Source organism: Ciconia boyciana, chromosome 9, assembly GCF_034638445.1.
Source record: "Ciconia boyciana chromosome 9, ASM3463844v1, whole genome shotgun sequence".
In the NCBI taxonomy this organism is placed as follows: domain Eukaryota; kingdom Metazoa; phylum Chordata; class Aves; order Ciconiiformes; family Ciconiidae; genus Ciconia; species Ciconia boyciana.
Genome location: NC_132942.1, coordinates 9,279,596 through 9,295,641, shown reverse-complemented (window position 1 = coordinate 9,295,641; position 16,046 = coordinate 9,279,596). Strand labels below are relative to the sequence as shown.

Genomic DNA, 16,046 nt, shown 5'->3' with positions numbered 1-16,046 from the left:
TTTTTTTCTGTGGGCCCTTGCTTTAAATGAGGCTTATTAAGAAAATAGGAACTGCAGCATCTGAGCCTAAGGGCAGTTGGAAGAGGCATGGAAAAGATCCTTTTTGCATCCTGCAAAGCTCTACATCAGCCTCTGTACTTAACCGACATCTCCATGGGACTGAAAAGGGCAAGAATCTGACCCTGATCTAGGGAGAATAGTACCCGGGGCTCTGGCCCCCAGAAGATTTTTAGCAGCAGACAACAGAGAGTGATTTCCAGGAATGTACTCTATCAGTGTCATCTTGGAAATGTGGAAATTGCTGCAATGTTTTGTCACTGGAACATTTACAGGATCCATTTGGCATGAGGGAAACAGAAGTAGGGGGAATTAATTCACTTGTGTGATCCGCAAAAAAAATACTGAAAATCAGATTTAGCTGAGACACCGCATGCTCAGCTTGGGCTCTGCAATAGAAGTGTTGGCATCATGACTCAGCCCAGCAGAGAAGGGCTGCAGTCTCCCCCCACGACATCTGTAACAACTGCAACCTCAGTAAACAGCAAAAAAGCACATTCTTGAAAAGATTCTGGCATGTAGTGCCCCTTCCAGCAAAACACAGATAAACCCCCTGGCTCATGCTTACTAAAAGATCTTCTTAAACAAGCACAAGAAAACAAATTAAGCTGTATCCCAAACGTACCGTGCAAGGCTGACTTCACTTCTTGTGTGAAGGCTGCGCATTAGAGGCACAGTGCATCCTCATGCAGCAGGGAGCTTGCTTCCCTGCAGATATTACAGACCCCACTCTACAGGGATTTCCTTCCCTGCCAGCAACGGAGCCAAGAGAGCAGAGGGACCAATGCATAGAAGAGCTTAGGGTGAAAGGGAGCAAGTGTTGAAGTAGCAGAATAGGACAAAATGTTGTCTATCCTCCAACACTGCTGCTCCCGGCAATTGCAATACAGCCAGCTGGAAGCTTGTTGTCCTCCAATTCTGACTCACTTCCTCGAGATTTACTTTAACACTTCATTTGAGTTACTAATGAGTTACAAAGTGAAGTCATTTGCTAAGAATTGGAAAAATATTTTCTTTTGCTCTCAGATATAGAATTTCAGCAGACTGATGTACTGATCACGCTTTCTAGACTTGTCCGTTGTGTTAATTAATTAATTGTCCCTCATTTTGTTACAGCCCCACTGCTCTGGTCCAGCAGCTTATTGCCTACTAGAATTCCTAGGTGCTATTTGAAAGAACTAGAAGAAAGAAGACAGAGTTAGAAAGTCCCCTACTTTCTGTGAAATACAGTTTCACCTCCTGGTCCTGGTAGGTGGAAAAAACCCCCTTTAATACTATTACGTACCTTGGAGGCTCTGTAGTGCATTCATTCACAACATGCGTGAACTTTCCCATTAAAACTAAACAAAAGGGCCCTGAATAAGTACGGGCAAGAATTTAAAAATTCTTTAGGCAGACAGAAGCCTACTTTCAAAGCTCCTTGGGTGTCAATTCCTGTTACAAGAACTGCTTTTGAGTATCCTGCTTAGGTTTGTACCTCCATCCTTAGATAACCAAGTCTTTAAAAATCTGTCTGGTAGAGGCTGACCCAAAGCCACTAGATATGCACACTGATACATGTGAAAAACAGCAATAGTTTATGTTTTCTAAAGTGTGTCTGTTTAAACACCAGGTGACGCCCAGCTGTAACATTTGCCAAATGGCCGACACGATCATCCCAGAGGGAAGCCAGCAACCTGCCAGGGCCCCAGCGCAGCCACGCTCCTGCGGCGTTTTGTTGCTGTGGCTTTTGCAATGCACTATTCCAGCCCCGGCACCTCCAGAAAGTGCCTGGCTGCAGGGGTGAGCCAGGTGGCCCTGAGATGGCTCCTCGCACCCCGAGATGGCCTCCCCATTGGCTCCTTTACCCTCTTATTTCCCCACAGTTAGCAAACCGGCAGCTCATCCGGACTAGGGGGGAACTAAATATCCCCATTTCAGTGGGCTCATGTGTGGAAGTGCCTTTGCTGCTCCACAGCTAGGACCCAGGTCTTCAGTCTGTGCACAGGCCATGGTCCCCCGAGACGGGCCACCAGCAGTACCCAGTTGTGGAGCAATTGGTCAGATCTTGCCCATAACGGGGCTGACATTTCGCTGTACGGGCAGTGAGTGGATGGTGCTGCCGCGCAGCCGCCCACCTCGCAGCACTCCCTCGCCTCTCAGCCAGATAATGGGTCTGGAGAGCAGCTTTCAAGCGGGCTTTTCCCTCAAGTGGGGGTCCCAGCAATAAGCCTGACGGGGAGAAGACACATTTTAGGACGTGCATTGGCTGCAGACGAGCGGGATGATTCATCCCCGCCTGTCTGCAAGATGAGGTAGGTTCATCAAGCTCTCCGCAGAGCCACACAGCGCATTAGCAGCAGGCTTGCGTCTAATAATACTGCTCTGCCAGCCATTAAAAATATAACTCCATTTAAGGGTGAGATACACAGCTTGGGGTAAAGACCGTAGGATGCAAAAAAATGACACCAGTGGGTATTTTAAGACAAAACAGCTGAAGGTACAAGCTGGCTGCACGGCTCGGCTCGCTCCCCCGCGCTGGGCGGCCGCTTCCACACCCTTGGAGAGCCGGAGCAAAGCCCCCAGTCTCACCGCCTCTTGAGAGGTTTTGCTGTTCTCAGGAGCAGCAGCTGCCGAAGACACTGTGGAGGTTTGCCCCACCTTTGGTTTGGGGCCAAACGGGCAGGTTTTGGGGGTGGGAGTGCAGGCAGGCTGGGATTTGCGGCGCGGGGCAGAGTTCCCGGTGTCCCACAGAACCCAGTTGTCCCACCCTGTGCCCAGGTCGCAGGGACAGCCATCCGTACTCGGGGCGTGGGGAAGGCCCCCATGTTGCTTTGGGAGCTTGTGAGGTTACTAGGGATGCTCCGGAGCAGATTCAGCAGTAAATGAAGCAAACCAAAACCCAGTTATCATTTCCACGTCTTTGAGCTTCTTGTCGGCCATCACCCAGACCTGTCTGAGCTTACCTGAGGGAAGGCAGGGAGGGTTTTATCTGATAAAACAGATCAGAGAGAGATAATAGACAGATAATACTGCCTGTGCCAGAACCTCCTTGGAAAACTGAAGAGTTAATGAAAGAGGAATATACTTAGAAACAAAAAAGGACTTGCACACAGCCCAAGACTATTCCAGGCTCCCAGCCAACCTAACTTCAGTGTGACAGCTGAGATGGTGTCTAAAAAAGTGAAAACTAATTCTGACCAGAATTGTCAGAGAAGGGTCTCTAAAAAAGTCAGAGGAAGGTCTCTAAGTTAAACAGCCTGAATATGGCCTGGTTCCTTCCCCTGCCACAAGCAACCTTCACTCTCCCTATAAAGCTTTTACCATATTCAGCTGAATCAGCCAGTTGCTAAGACTTTCATGCAAAAAAAATACATATTCCCTAGCTGGGATGGACAGTTCATGTACAATGCAGCAGGCACGTTTATATACTGTATTGAGACTGTGTCTGTGTATATCCTGTGTATAGAGGCTGTGTCAGTATACATCCTCTGTCTCAGCATAATGCCTTGCTATACCAATTACTGATTTTCAGTGACTGTATACACTGCTATTATTTACAAGCCGATGGCCGTGGCAGGCCAGGTAGCACAGCCCACGCGGTCTCTTGGAGGGCATCAGCAGCCCCCGCTGCCAACACCACTGGCAGCAACCACAGCTCCTTAACGCCTTTGTGCTGCTGCTGCAGACACGGCAGCAGAAAATAGAGCAGCTCCATCCCATTCGCACGCCGTAACTATTTTTGCAAGCACCAGCAGCATGCACTGTCCTTCAGGTTACGTCTGCCGTTTTAACACGCTTGTTAAAAAAGGGGGGGCAAATTCAACCAGGGGAGGGAACCAGGGATTTCCAGCGAGTCTGGTGTGACCCTGGGTCCGGCAGTGCCAAGAAAAACAGAAGCACTCATGAAAATACATAAGCGAAGCCCAATCTAAAGCATTTAGAGCTAAGAAGTGGTTAATGAGCAGTAAGTAGTGCATTGCTGGTAATTTTGCAGCTTCTTTGTAGGAGACTTGGCAACCTGCTGCGTTTTATAAGTGGCTGAATGGCAGAAAATGGCTCAGTTTCTGATGGCCACTGGATCGTGCCTGCGGTTTGCGTCCTATGGCGAGGAGCGAGGGGTCCCAGACAGGGCCACAGCCAGGTCCACCTGCAGATATGGGCAACACCAGTGCTCAAGCAGTCCTGGCACTGGCATGGTTTTGGCATCTTCTCATCCCGGGAAATGAGAATTTCAAGCTCATCACCAGTGTAAACCGGTGCAAGCTTGATTTTGGGAGGAGGGAATACCAACACCACTGAAAGCTTTGCTGCGGTTTCCTTTGAGCTAGCGGGATTGATCACTGCATGGAGGAAGGTCAGCAGGACCCTTTGCTGGCCTAATCCAGCTATTCCTGTTTTCCTCAGTTTCCTCTCGTCCTGCTACTACATCTTGTTTGTGAACAACTGAAATTTAATTTTGAAGCAACACTGAACACTGATAAACTCAACAACCCAAATGCCATAAGAAAGCAGTTCTCTCATGAAAATGTTACCACCTTGTGTAATCCACCTTTCTGAAGCACAGATTTGTATCCCCAGCCCTCTCCCTGCAGGCAAGGATGTACTTTACTCACAGCACGGGACCAGCTAAGAGCTCTCTATCCCCCTGCTCTTGTAAGCAGGACCGAGCCATGTAAATGGCAGGAAGCCACCTGGGAGCACTTTCATTTCCATCACTGCCCATAATTATTTTAATCTCTGCTCCCAGTTTTCAGCTCGCTGGCAGCCGCAGCTCACTCACAGAGACAGAAGGGAATACAGATCTTGAAAGACAAAACCAAAACATCCAGAACTGCAAAACGTAAATCAAAAGCAAGGGTCACACATACTCCCCAGGCTTGTAATAGCCCCTCCTGATGCAGGTTGCATCATCTCATCACTGTTGATATTTAGAAGATCTTCGAAACATTGCAAGCACCTTTCCAGGAATGACATGGAATGAGTAACTCCAGACCCAGAACCAACATTTCTTCTGGGAAAGTTCCTCTCTCAAACACATTTTGGCTTCAGAGAGCAGCGAGTCACTTGTTCAGAGCCTGTCCTTACCAGGCCCAGTGCCACGTCTGTCCCCAGTGCCACGTCTGTCCCTCCTGGCTGCTCCCGCTGCTGGCGCTGGCTTTGCCTCTCCCTCCTGCCCTCTCACCAGACTGACAGGGGACATTCCTGAGTTGTCTATAAGGCAGGGGCATGCAAAGAAGAGCCTGTCTTAATTACACGGGAGTTCAGCAGGAGGTTGAGGTCTTTGAAAACCGAGTTCCTACTGCCATCACACAGCTTAGAAAATAGTAAAAAGCTAATGGACATTGCTGCAGCATCAGGGATGAAAATCTACTGCTCATTGGCTTTGGCTTAAATCAGTAGTTTAAACATGCAAGAAATCACAGAATTAAAGACAGAGCCGCTGAGTGCTAAACTACCAATGTGTACAGCAGGCCAGGATCCCGGATTTCATACCATGTGCCAAACATGTCTCTAACCCCAGACCCTGCTGGGTGCAGCGACAGTCTTGCTGGGGGACTGTGGACAGGGGAAAAAAAGAAAACCCCAACCAACCCAAACAAGCCAGCAAACAAAACCACCTGTCTTGTTTTTTCTGCTTCAGAAACACACACTTCTCCCAGGCAAAAGCTTTTAGGGATAACATTCCCAAATCACTCGAAGATGCCTGCCCATCCTTTCCTGTTGGTTGCTATGGTGAGAGATGACGGAGCCCCAGACGGGTATAATACGAGGCACCGCGTGGGGAAGGGATTTAGCAGAGGCAGGAGGGAGGCGAGCGGTGGGAAGAGGGGAAGGCGCTGCCCGCCCGTGGCCACGCTGCTCGCCAGCACCGACGGGCCACCGCAGACCTGCCCGGGGAGGTAAGTGGCTGCCCATGGCTCTGGGAGGGCTCAGCGATGGGCGCTTGTGCTGTTCTGCTCTTCATGTGAGAATGGTTAAAACAGTCGTTAAGATGAGCTGCTGCCTGAGTGAATTAAAGGAAAGTTAGTTATATTAAAAGAGAGAGGAAGAAGGAAAAAAAGAAACAAGGTCTATTGCGTGCAGCTCCTGCTCAAAGCACTCGGGTGGCTGGGAGAGATAACCCTGCAACGAGGCTCAGACAGCACTTCGGGGATCTAAAGGAGTGATGTACTGAAGTGATTTGTGGCTGTTGTTAAACAGTAGTTTGTTAGTGGTCAGTGTGTTTTATCTGGGGGAGAGCTTTGTACTTATTATTCATATATTTGTACTTCCCTAAAAGCATTGATTTTATATTTCACTAGCCTGTAGATTTCACATTTAAGTTCCTGATATTACAGTGTGAGATGCTGTAGGAACAAAAGGAGTTCATACTCTATTAAGCAACAAGTTAGGTACAGAAAATGCAGCAACAGCTTAAACCAGGAAATTAATCATTATACAGCTTTTGAAATAGCATTTAAAAAGCTGTGTAAAATCAAAATATCTATTGGAAGCTCTGCAAGGCAAACTGGAGCTAGCTTAATGATCAGTTTATGTTAATCACACTTGCAGTATCCTTTCTATTCCACGGGAAACAAAAAAGCTAAAAAAGCTTCTTATATAGACAACCAGTCAAAAAGAAGAGATTTTTTTTAAAAAATCTAACTAGAGCATAAAGTGTACCCTATGTCCCAGTTGGTTTTTTTGGTCATGAAGCAGGGTGATACAGTAGTCTGGGCACCAGCAGGATTCATCTTCTGTAATTTTAGCCATCTAAGACCTAGCATCTAATCTAAGCTAGCCAGGCATAGTCCTGAGTCCAATCTAAGGGCCAGTAAAGCCGGTGGAAAGACTTCACTGATATCAGTGGCCTTTCAGCCTGTACATGAATCAGGAAACTAAGCCTCTCCCTGCATCTGGTTACAGGGGCACGATGAACATCGAAGTACACAACATCACTTACACCAGCGCTACCGTCTCCTGGGCCATGAACAACCCCTGTCCAGAGAACTACTACCATGTCATGTACCGCCCCAACTGGAACAGTGTCTTCGCCGGCTATTTACGCCAAAACTTCCACCGTGAGGAGCGAGTTCCTCACCCCCTCAGCTCCCTTGTCCTCCACCGACTCACGCCGTCCACCATCTATGTCCTCTGCATCACGTGCAAGAACTCTTACCCCTCCAGCAACCACTGCACCACATTCCACACTCTGGACAAAACTCCCCTGGTTTTCGGTGGCTCTAAGCATGAACCTACCACCTCCATGTGGATGGTGAGCAGCCTGCTGCTCCTCTGCTTCATTGCTCTCCTGGCCTATGGCTGCCTGCAGTTCTGGTCTGCACGGTGCCACCGGGCTGCAAGGCTGAAGCATCCTGACGCCAGCCCCGAAGAAGTGGGTGAAGGAAGCAGCTCGCCGGAGGGTCCACTGAATGACGGACTGAGTGAGGAGCTTCTAGAAGTACCCATGACCACTGTGCTAATGAGGAGCTCCAGTTTCATGAGAGAGAGTCCGTACAGCTCCCCCCACTGCTTTTTTTCCTATAAAAACAGTGACGATAAAAGGGCCATCTTGCCGCAGCACGGCCTGCAATGAGCAAAATAGAGGGAGACCATGCTTAGAGGTTTGGTTCGTGCTGCTCTTTCCCGGCTGTTGCCAACAGGACTGTCTGTGTGTCCATGGGGGCTGTCTGTCCCAGCGTAGAACATGAGGCAGGGACACTGGTTGCAGGGAGAAAGATTTTTGTCAAGTGACAAAAATATTCTCATTTGCTGAGGGTTTTTTTAAAAAAAGCCAAGTCAGCTCTCTGGGAACAGCCAGGCTCAGCTGACTGTAGTGTCATTAGCTCATCTGCATCAGTGCTGGGGGTTCACTTCAGAGTCATTCATCAATGTGCACAAGAAATAAACTCCACTCAAGCAGTTTCACACTTGAGTGATCCTCCACTAACATCACACCCCAAGCCCTCATAACGCCTGTGTAAACAGTCATCGCAGCCTGACAAAAGAGCTTTTTGTCAGTATTAAGTAGTCTATATTTGCACACACAAGTACTTTGAACAAGTATTTTGAACTACAAATGGGATTCCTGAAGTGGTACCTTCCTTGGGGAGGAGCACTGCTTTGGAGCTCCAACTCGCTCTCCTCTCTGCGCATTTAGATGGATGTGACTTGGTCTCAGTGCCAACACCAAGCACAGAGCAGTGTCAGCGTCCCCTAACATAGGCATGTTATGAAGGGAAATGATGGGAATGTTATGATGGGAAAGCAATAGCATGTTATGATGGGAAAGCAATAGCAAAAGCACACTGAATCTGCTTCTTGCATGGCTTTTTGGTTTCACACGGCAACATGACCCTGCACATTTGCACCTGCCATTCTGTTAATGAACTAGTTCTTGCATTTCTTTCTTCTTAAATAAATACTTCCAACATCCACCCCTTCTGGCTGTTGTGGCTCATTTACTGACCTTGGATCCGTAGAGGTAATATGGCTGGACATTGGCTGGCTTGTCCCGCTGGGGTTCCTGTGTGAACGGGATTGCTGTCCTCACAAACCTGTGGCGGGCACGGGAGACAGGGAGGAAAGTGGTCAGAGCCCGGTTAATTGTGCTGAGTGCAGATATGGCACGGTCTGGGGTGAACTGCAATCGCAGACTAATTAGCAATTCATGACCTCAGCTACATGAACTGGAATGCAAACTCCTGCCCCAATCGATTGGTGGTGTAAACCATGTCAGTTTAACCTACCAAAGGTGGGGTTTCTTCTCATTTGGGGCAGGCAAGAAACCCATATGAGTAGCTACCACAGCTCTGCTGCTCAGTAAACCAACCCTCTAAACCAAACTAGCTCGGTTGCTTGCAATCACCGTCCAACTTTGTGGCTTGAATTTGTTACTAACATTTTCAAGGCCAAGGGGAGCTGTTGGGCTTTAATTTCATTTTAACTGTAACTGTTGCATCCCATAGGGAATGAAAACTTCACTGCAATGCATGTCAACTTTATGTGGCAGGTTTGACATTTTGGAAAGAAAAGCAGGATCTCCAGGTGCCCCCTGCCTTGCTTTTTCTCCTCACCTGTTGGTGGATCCATTGTAGCAGTAGTTGGGTAGAAAGTCAAAGTTGAGCTCCCAGAAGACGTGGAGGGTGATGCGCCCATAGGGCGCGGAGACGTTGTGGTTGGCCTCCCGGAACATGGCATCAAAGCTGTCCAAAGTCATGTGCTTGCACAGCAACCTGTGAGTCAGGCGATTTATTTCCAAGAGCCACTCCAGCTCCTGCAGCACATAAAGCAGCAGCAGATGCAACATGTTACCAAGATGACAATAGAAACAGCTGATTTCATTGGGAATCTCATTGGGAATAATTCAGGAGAATGATTTTATACCCACACCCACACAGAACTTCCCAGGTGAGGATGCAACAAATGCTAAAGACATCGGTTTAACTCGGTGGCCGAGGCCAATTGCACTTCCACTCAAGGGAGTCCTTGTCCAGTATGTCGTAAACCTGCAGGAAGCAAAATTAATTTGTTCCCTACTGAGCACTGGTTGGCTTTCACCTCAGAATCCTCCAAAGGTGGAAACTGGTAATTTTACACTACTTGACTCTGATGCTCCTGTAACATATCAAAGACAGCAAATCCTCTACACACACAAACAATGTCTCAGCCACCTTCATCCAACAGGGGGAATTAAAGTCAAGATCTCCTTCGCACAGGCTACAGGAGTCTCTTATATGAGCTCTGCAAAATCTAACTGCTGACTGTCACCTTATGATTTATGCAGATACTTAATGGTCCAATAATAATGCAATTAAAGCTGCATAAATAGAAATAGTAGAGACTCAGCAGCATAAAGGAAGATATATGGCTGGCTGAAGCCTACTGTAGGTGGGACTTGAAGCAGAAGACAGTTGACTCTGTATCCATAGCAGTGTATTATTCTCTCTATTCATACTCTTAGTCAGTAACAGTTCTTACCACTATGGATGTCAGGTCCTCACTCTCAAAGCGGCTAATGGCCTGGTCTAACGATTTGTACATCGCTGCTGAGATACGCTGGGTAATGAGCCTGTTCAGGTCAATTGATCTACCCAGCAACTGGGAAAAGAAAAGAAGATATTTGCATGTTATATACAGATGGGAAAAAGGTACTTTATTTTTTTTTTTTAACAGACACAAATTTAAACCAAACATCCAAATCTGCTTAAATGTGAAAGTGGTGGTGCAAACGCCTCAGTTGAGTTTACCATTACTTAAGAGGGAAGGAGAGAAATGTGGAGCATAGCTCATTTTCCCCTTGGGCCTCATGCATGAGTGCGGCGTGTCAGAAACAGGTTCAACCCTTCTCATTCCAGCACCAACCTCAATTGAACCCAGCACTAGGATGCCACCCACCAACAAAAGGATAATAGACCTAGAGCTATGAGTACTGGAGTCTACTGCTTGTGCTGTACCTGGACATGCCTCTGCTTGAGTAGTGTTTCATAGCGGTTGGATGGTGGGTATGGAATAATCACCCCGTAATTCTTACATTCAGCCCGGAAACGTTTGTCCAACAAAACACTGAAAAAAAGAAGCAGTGTCAGGAAAAAAGAAACATACACTATCAGCTTCTCTCTAGACCTTTTCCAGAGTTGTTTTCATCCTTCTTTTCATCTTGCTCTGAACGCCAAGAAATTTCCACACACTAATAACTCTGCTTACACCACTAAATCACAGAGCAGTGGTTGTTATCTGGGGACTGCCTTGCTGTTGTCCATCATTCTTGGCTTTAATGGCTAAAACATTAAAAAAGATAAAAGATTGTGCTGAAAGATAGCACTAGTGCCAGATACTGGTTGTGCTCCCTCCTTGAAGATCTGCTGTGGGAACATTTGGTTGGTGATGGTGATTGCTCTCCTTCTCTAAGGCCAAATGTGATCCAGAGACAAAACTCCTTGCGGAGTTACACTGAAGACTTAGTTCACCTTTGGGGACATGAGAGGAGGACTCTCAGTAGAGTTCATCCATGTTCTTTAAATGGTTAGAAGGAAATGTCACAAACGGCCTATCTCCCCACAAGGGAGCAAGCAACTCTGCAGAAGTCCTACAGTCAGCTGGTCTGATGTGTGACCTAAGACACTGAGTACCTTTACAAGTCCTGCTGCTTTACTAGGGTGAGGACAAGTGCATGTTCCTGTTTCTTAGAGATGGGAGGCTTCCACTCCTCATCTGCCTGGTACACAAACAGAAGTCAAGCAAGGACATGTCTTCAGTAGGCTCTGTTTGCTTTTCTGCTGCTCTCACAAATTGTACTCAGACAGCTACTTAGGATGCCAATTATTATTTTTTCACTTTTAACCATGTCTGCTTGCCACCATTAATTTATTTTCCCCATCTACACTGGTCTGACATGGACAGCCAGCTCTGTGGGACAGAGATGATCTATTTTGTTATGTCTACCCACGGTGGCTACTCCCTGAGGGGAACCTTTTGGTTAACAGCAATTTGGATTCAGCAATATCATCACTCAGCAGCAGCAGTCAGGTTCTCCTACCTGCCAGCCATTGCTTTATAATAGGCAAAGATCTGATCTGCCAGCTTGTACACAAATTGATCAAAGCACAAATTCACCTGGGGGAGAAAATAACAAGACATCATGAGGGTGTTACCAACACAGGGCAGCCCCTTCCTACACATGCAAGATCAATACAACTCAATACAGAGCTCTAATTTAATATATATATGTATGTCACACTATCTAAAAACCACACTGCAGTTCTCACATGCTAAAGGTAAGCAGAAAATTGCAGATACATTTCTCTCTTATAGTTTCTGCATGTTCTTACAGGTCCCAGTCCCCCATCCCCAATCATCCTTTTGTCTCAGGGATCTCCGGTTTCTCATTTTCCTCTGATGTCTGATAACCCTCTGCCCATCAGACAGCCTCTTCCATGCCCCCACTATTTGACAGCCTTTGGCTTCCACTGTTCCCCATGGGTACAACTGAGCTGAAGCCCTTAATCAGCAGAGTCTGTAAGGTCTCTGGAAATTTTGATTTTTGAAAAACTTCTCAGTCTGATGGGGTACTTTTTTCAGGAGATGCCTATGATGAATTCACTGAACTGCTGGGCAGGGCTGTCAAACAGGGCTATGTGACCCCAGTGAGCTCTTTCCACACAATAAAGATGAAGAGAACTTACTTCAGCTTCAATTTCATCATATAGGAACTGCTTTTTGAACTTGGTCAAGGCATAGTATGCACTGTCATTATAGAGGTCCAAGGGGTACAGTACATACCTGAGGGCAAGAAGACAGATGATGTTTTAAATTAACCTTGGAGCAGCATAAATGGCAGCCAGTGCATGTGCCTGGCTCGGTGCAAAAAACGGCTTTTCTCTGACTTCACTCCTATCATCTCCACTCACTCCAGCCCCTCAAATCCTCCCTCTTGCTCCCTGTGTCAGAGTTGCTGGAAGCAGCTAGAACACATCTGCATTTGAGCTAACTGTGACTTCTTTAATCAACATTTGCTCCTTCTCTGCCCTTAAAAAAGCTTTCATGCTGTCCTCAGTCCACAGCGTGCCCTGACAACGGCTGTAAAATGGAAAACAAAGTTTTCCTAATGAGGAAGATATTATGAACATAATTACACTTGCATAACAGCAATTCCTCTCATCATTTAACATTTATATATAAAAAAAAAGTGTTTAGGTGCCTTAGCCAGGGCCCACATCCCTTTGGTTGCACATGCTGTCTGACTGCTGCATGCAGATGACGGTACCACCAAGTTGTTCCCACATCCGAATAGAGCAGTTGCCAACTGCTGGTTCACGACGCATAAGTAAGTGCCGGTGCCAGGAAGCCGCCCGTGCACATCTGCTAATGAGGTATTCATACAGTACACATTCATGTGACAGCAAGTCAAGAAACATCTATTTTCCCTCCCACGTCAAAAAGACTGTTCATCACCAGCCTACCCTTCTCCACAACAAACTCCCAAGCCCCAGCGCATGCACAGTCCTGCCACAGCCCATTGGCTCTTACTCCATCATGGAGGGTTCTTTGGTTTCCAGAATATGGTCTGTGAGGATCCAGGGCATGGACATTTCGATGGGGAACTGGATGCGGCGGCCCATGGTCAGCTCCAGGAAGAACTCCCGAAACCAGAGCTGGGACAGGTCGCAGCACTGCTGCAGCGCTTCTGAAACAGAGGAGATCCCCCCGGCAGGAGGGCACCCACGTTACCCCCACGGGGATGGCAGTGAGGGAAGTGCACAAGAGGCAGCTGCTGTGGCCTCATATTGGACTGGTTTTGGGTGTGGAACATTTTTTGGGGATGTCTTTGTTTTTAAACCCAGCCCACGTCCATGCTGTCTGAGCACTTTGTAATGGAAGAAGAAAGAAAGGATCGTTCCTTTTGCTCTAGGCTCCAAGGAGAACATTTCAATGGCTCAGATTTACTCTGGAAGATTTCTTCTGTGCCCAGTGGCTAAGAAGTTTGTCTAGGACAGAAAGAAAACTCCAGTCCTAGAAACTAAAATACCACTTGTCGCTGTTTGCTACTGCTGACTCATTCCTGTTTACATAATGATTACTACCTAGAAACAGGCCTGAATCAGGCAGAAGTAGGACATTTAGGAAAAATCAAGGAAAATCTTCTGCATAGGTCAATGAAGAGCAAAGCTGATCTACCTTTGTCTTTCTAGGCATGCAAGAGTTGGATTCAAGCCTCCCCCTGCCATAACCTCACCACTGATGTTGAGGAGGTGGGTGAAGAAGAAGGACTGCTTGTGGAACTCCTCAATGGCCAAGACTATCGGCCCATCCAAGCTGCTCCTCAAAGTCTTCTTTGAGCCACTCTTGTCTGCTATGAGGGACTCCAGCATGGTCCGCACCATGTAAAGCTTTGGAAGAAAGTTGATGTGCAGTTATAACTCTCCATTGAGACACCACCACACAGAGCCATGGTGCTCTGCAACAAAAAATAACATTCCTCCCAGGTGGCCACTACGCTCTGCACCCGTAAGTCCTACACCCCTAAAAAAGGAAGCTTTGGGAACTATACAACAAAATAGGCACCAAAGCAACATTTAACACACAACAGTGTGAAAACTTTGTGAAAGAGACCATGAAAACAGCTGCTAATCCACTGGATGGGAGACTCCTACATGGCTGTAAGACCATTAATTCCCTACATAGGAGATGGACATTTACATACCTGCGTACTCGATGGTCCTACTGCTCGTCGTGGGACTTTAATATCAAATCCACCTTTAGGATCCTTCTCACCTCTCAGGCAAGGATCATTTGGAGGCTCTCTACCTCCCTCCCAGTCACAGATTGTCTTCCGAATTGCCTGAAGGACACTGGAGTGGGTGGGAGAGGAAAAGTAGTGCTTAAGCTTGATTCTGCTTCAAGATTAAAATATTCACTGCTGTGCACATATAGGAGGAAATGCATCTGAGGTGGGGACATACACTGTTGTTACTGGGGGAGTCATGCCCAAAAGCTACCTTGGAAAGAGTTGCTGGCCAAAGTATGTTGGCTAGTTGTATACCATGGGGTGTATGCAGGGCCACATGCTTATATAGTACAAATGTGTTACGCAACCAAATACATGGGCTCTGCATTACATTCAAGAAGGACAGGCTGACCTGATCAGGACGTTCTTCTTCTTCCTGACTGCCTGCCTGAGCGGCTCTCGCAGGGTCACCTGGGCAAAGTCCTGCAGGGCTGCATAGATAGTGTTGCGGATGGCTTGGTTAAAGACACTCTCCATCCGGCCCATCAGCACTTGCAGACCTTTGATCATGGCAATTACCTGAAGCAAAAATTAAAACCAGATGTATTTGCTATTTTTCCATTGTATGGAAAGGTCCATAAATCCAACATTAAGAGAATTTGGGACTAAATTAATTCTACTCAAGTAACTTAGGTCCAGTAATTAGGTGGCTGATTTTTTTGATGTTAGCTGCTTTATGGATCACAACAAGCTGAGGAGAGCATTTACACTACCAGTTTCTTGCACATGGCCCCTGTCTCTTGGCAGACTCTGTTTCCGCTCCTGATCTCTTGATATCTTTAATAACACAGAATCCCAGCAAACTGCACATGCTCCACACGTGGGTGCAGCTGCGTGACTTGCACAGACCTGCATCTGCACCAGGGCACAGTCTTCCTTGTACAAGAATACAGTGACAATTCCCAGGAGGGAGTGAGCCACAAAAATGAAGGCAATATTCAAACCACCTTGGACTGTGTAAGGCAAAATAAAGGTGTGAGGGCCTCCCACAGCCAAGCTCGGAGGACTATTCCCACTGCCCATGGACAGCCGGACCGAGAGTTGACGGGTCCTGCGGACTGGCTGAGGACCTCACGTTTGCACAGCACCTGAACATAGCTCCTGATCTTGCACCAGATCATGCTGCTCTGCAAGACCCCCACTTTTTTTTTTTTCAGGAGCCCTGAATCCCCTTGTCAGGTCAGGAAGGGGTTAATACAGCAATATTAAGAAAACATAGGGATTCACCTCTGTCCTCCTCCAGCACACAAACACAGCATAAGAAGAGCAGGATCAGGAAAAGAGGAGAATTTCTCTAGTCATGCACTGGTGCAGTGTTTCTACCCCAGTAGGAGCTCCTAAGAACTTAATTTGCCCCTTAATTCTCATCACCTGTGGGTCATAGGGATGAGGAACCTGCTGAGGAACCTCAGCAAGGTGAGATGCCCTTTGCTCCTCTTCCCCTGGCCTGAGGAACATGGACAGGAAACCAGCCCTGGATGGTTCTTATTCTTGTGCAGTTGGCACCTACCTCCACAAAGGCAAACTTCTCTTCACTGGTGTAGTTGTACCGGGTGGCTCTCTCATACTCTTCTGCTGTTCCTGGGCAATCCTTGTTACAGAACTTATCTGTGGGATGAACCAGCTTCCAAGAGTACTAGAAGATGGAAAGGGACACTGTCAACATTGCAATGAGTAAGAAGCCAGGCTGGAAAGACTGAAGAGGCCCTATGCCAGGAAAACACTCCCTAGACATTACTAC

The 16,046-nt window shown here is 47.2% G+C and overlaps 2 protein-coding genes across 5 annotated transcripts in view; one reads left to right on the top strand and one right to left on the bottom strand.

Annotated features, from left to right (window-relative positions):
• CYFIP2 (cytoplasmic FMR1 interacting protein 2) overlaps positions 1–16,046 on the bottom strand; it is a 57,061-nt gene that overhangs the window by 16,831 nt on the left and 24,184 nt on the right. For all 3 annotated transcript variants that reach the window (XM_072872020.1, XM_072872021.1, XM_072872019.1), the window contains exons 13-23: positions 15,816–15,941; positions 14,658–14,824; positions 14,222–14,369; positions 13,754–13,907; positions 13,048–13,204; positions 12,204–12,300; positions 11,558–11,634; positions 10,476–10,584; positions 10,000–10,119; positions 9,096–9,295; positions 8,489–8,576 (exon numbers count right to left, since the gene is read on the bottom strand). In XM_072872020.1, coding sequence (XP_072728121.1) covers positions 8,489–8,576; positions 9,096–9,295; positions 10,000–10,119; positions 10,476–10,584; positions 11,558–11,634; positions 12,204–12,300; positions 13,048–13,204; positions 13,754–13,907; positions 14,222–14,369; positions 14,658–14,824; positions 15,816–15,941 — 1,443 coding nt within the window. The remainder of the gene's footprint in view (positions 1–8,488; positions 8,577–9,095; positions 9,296–9,999; positions 10,120–10,475; positions 10,585–11,557; positions 11,635–12,203; positions 12,301–13,047; positions 13,205–13,753; positions 13,908–14,221; positions 14,370–14,657; positions 14,825–15,815; positions 15,942–16,046) is intronic.
• On the top strand, positions 1,223–8,414 carry FNDC9 (fibronectin type III domain containing 9). 2 transcript variants are annotated; one of them, XM_072872024.1, is made up of 2 exons: positions 1,223–1,305; positions 6,946–8,414. In XM_072872024.1, exon 2 carries the CDS (start codon positions 6,953–6,955, stop codon positions 7,613–7,615), a length of 663 nt encoding a protein of 220 aa, XP_072728125.1. In that variant the 5' UTR covers positions 1,223–1,305; positions 6,946–6,952; the 3' UTR covers positions 7,616–8,414. The 2 variants fall into 2 exon arrangements, with proteins under 2 accessions (XP_072728125.1, XP_072728124.1); XM_072872023.1 differs by lacking the exon at positions 1,223–1,305 and adding an exon at positions 5,553–5,939.

Excerpts from the sequence above, each read along its gene's own strand:
- FNDC9 (XM_072872023.1), top strand. The coding sequence starts at position 5,740 with ATGCCTGCCCATCCTTTCCTGTTGGTTGCTATGGTGAGAGATGACGGA. Across the intron at positions 5,940-6,945 it reads CCGCAGACCTGCCCGGGGAG|GGGCACGATGAACATCGAAG; the intron begins GTAAGTGGCTGC and ends ATCTGGTTACAG.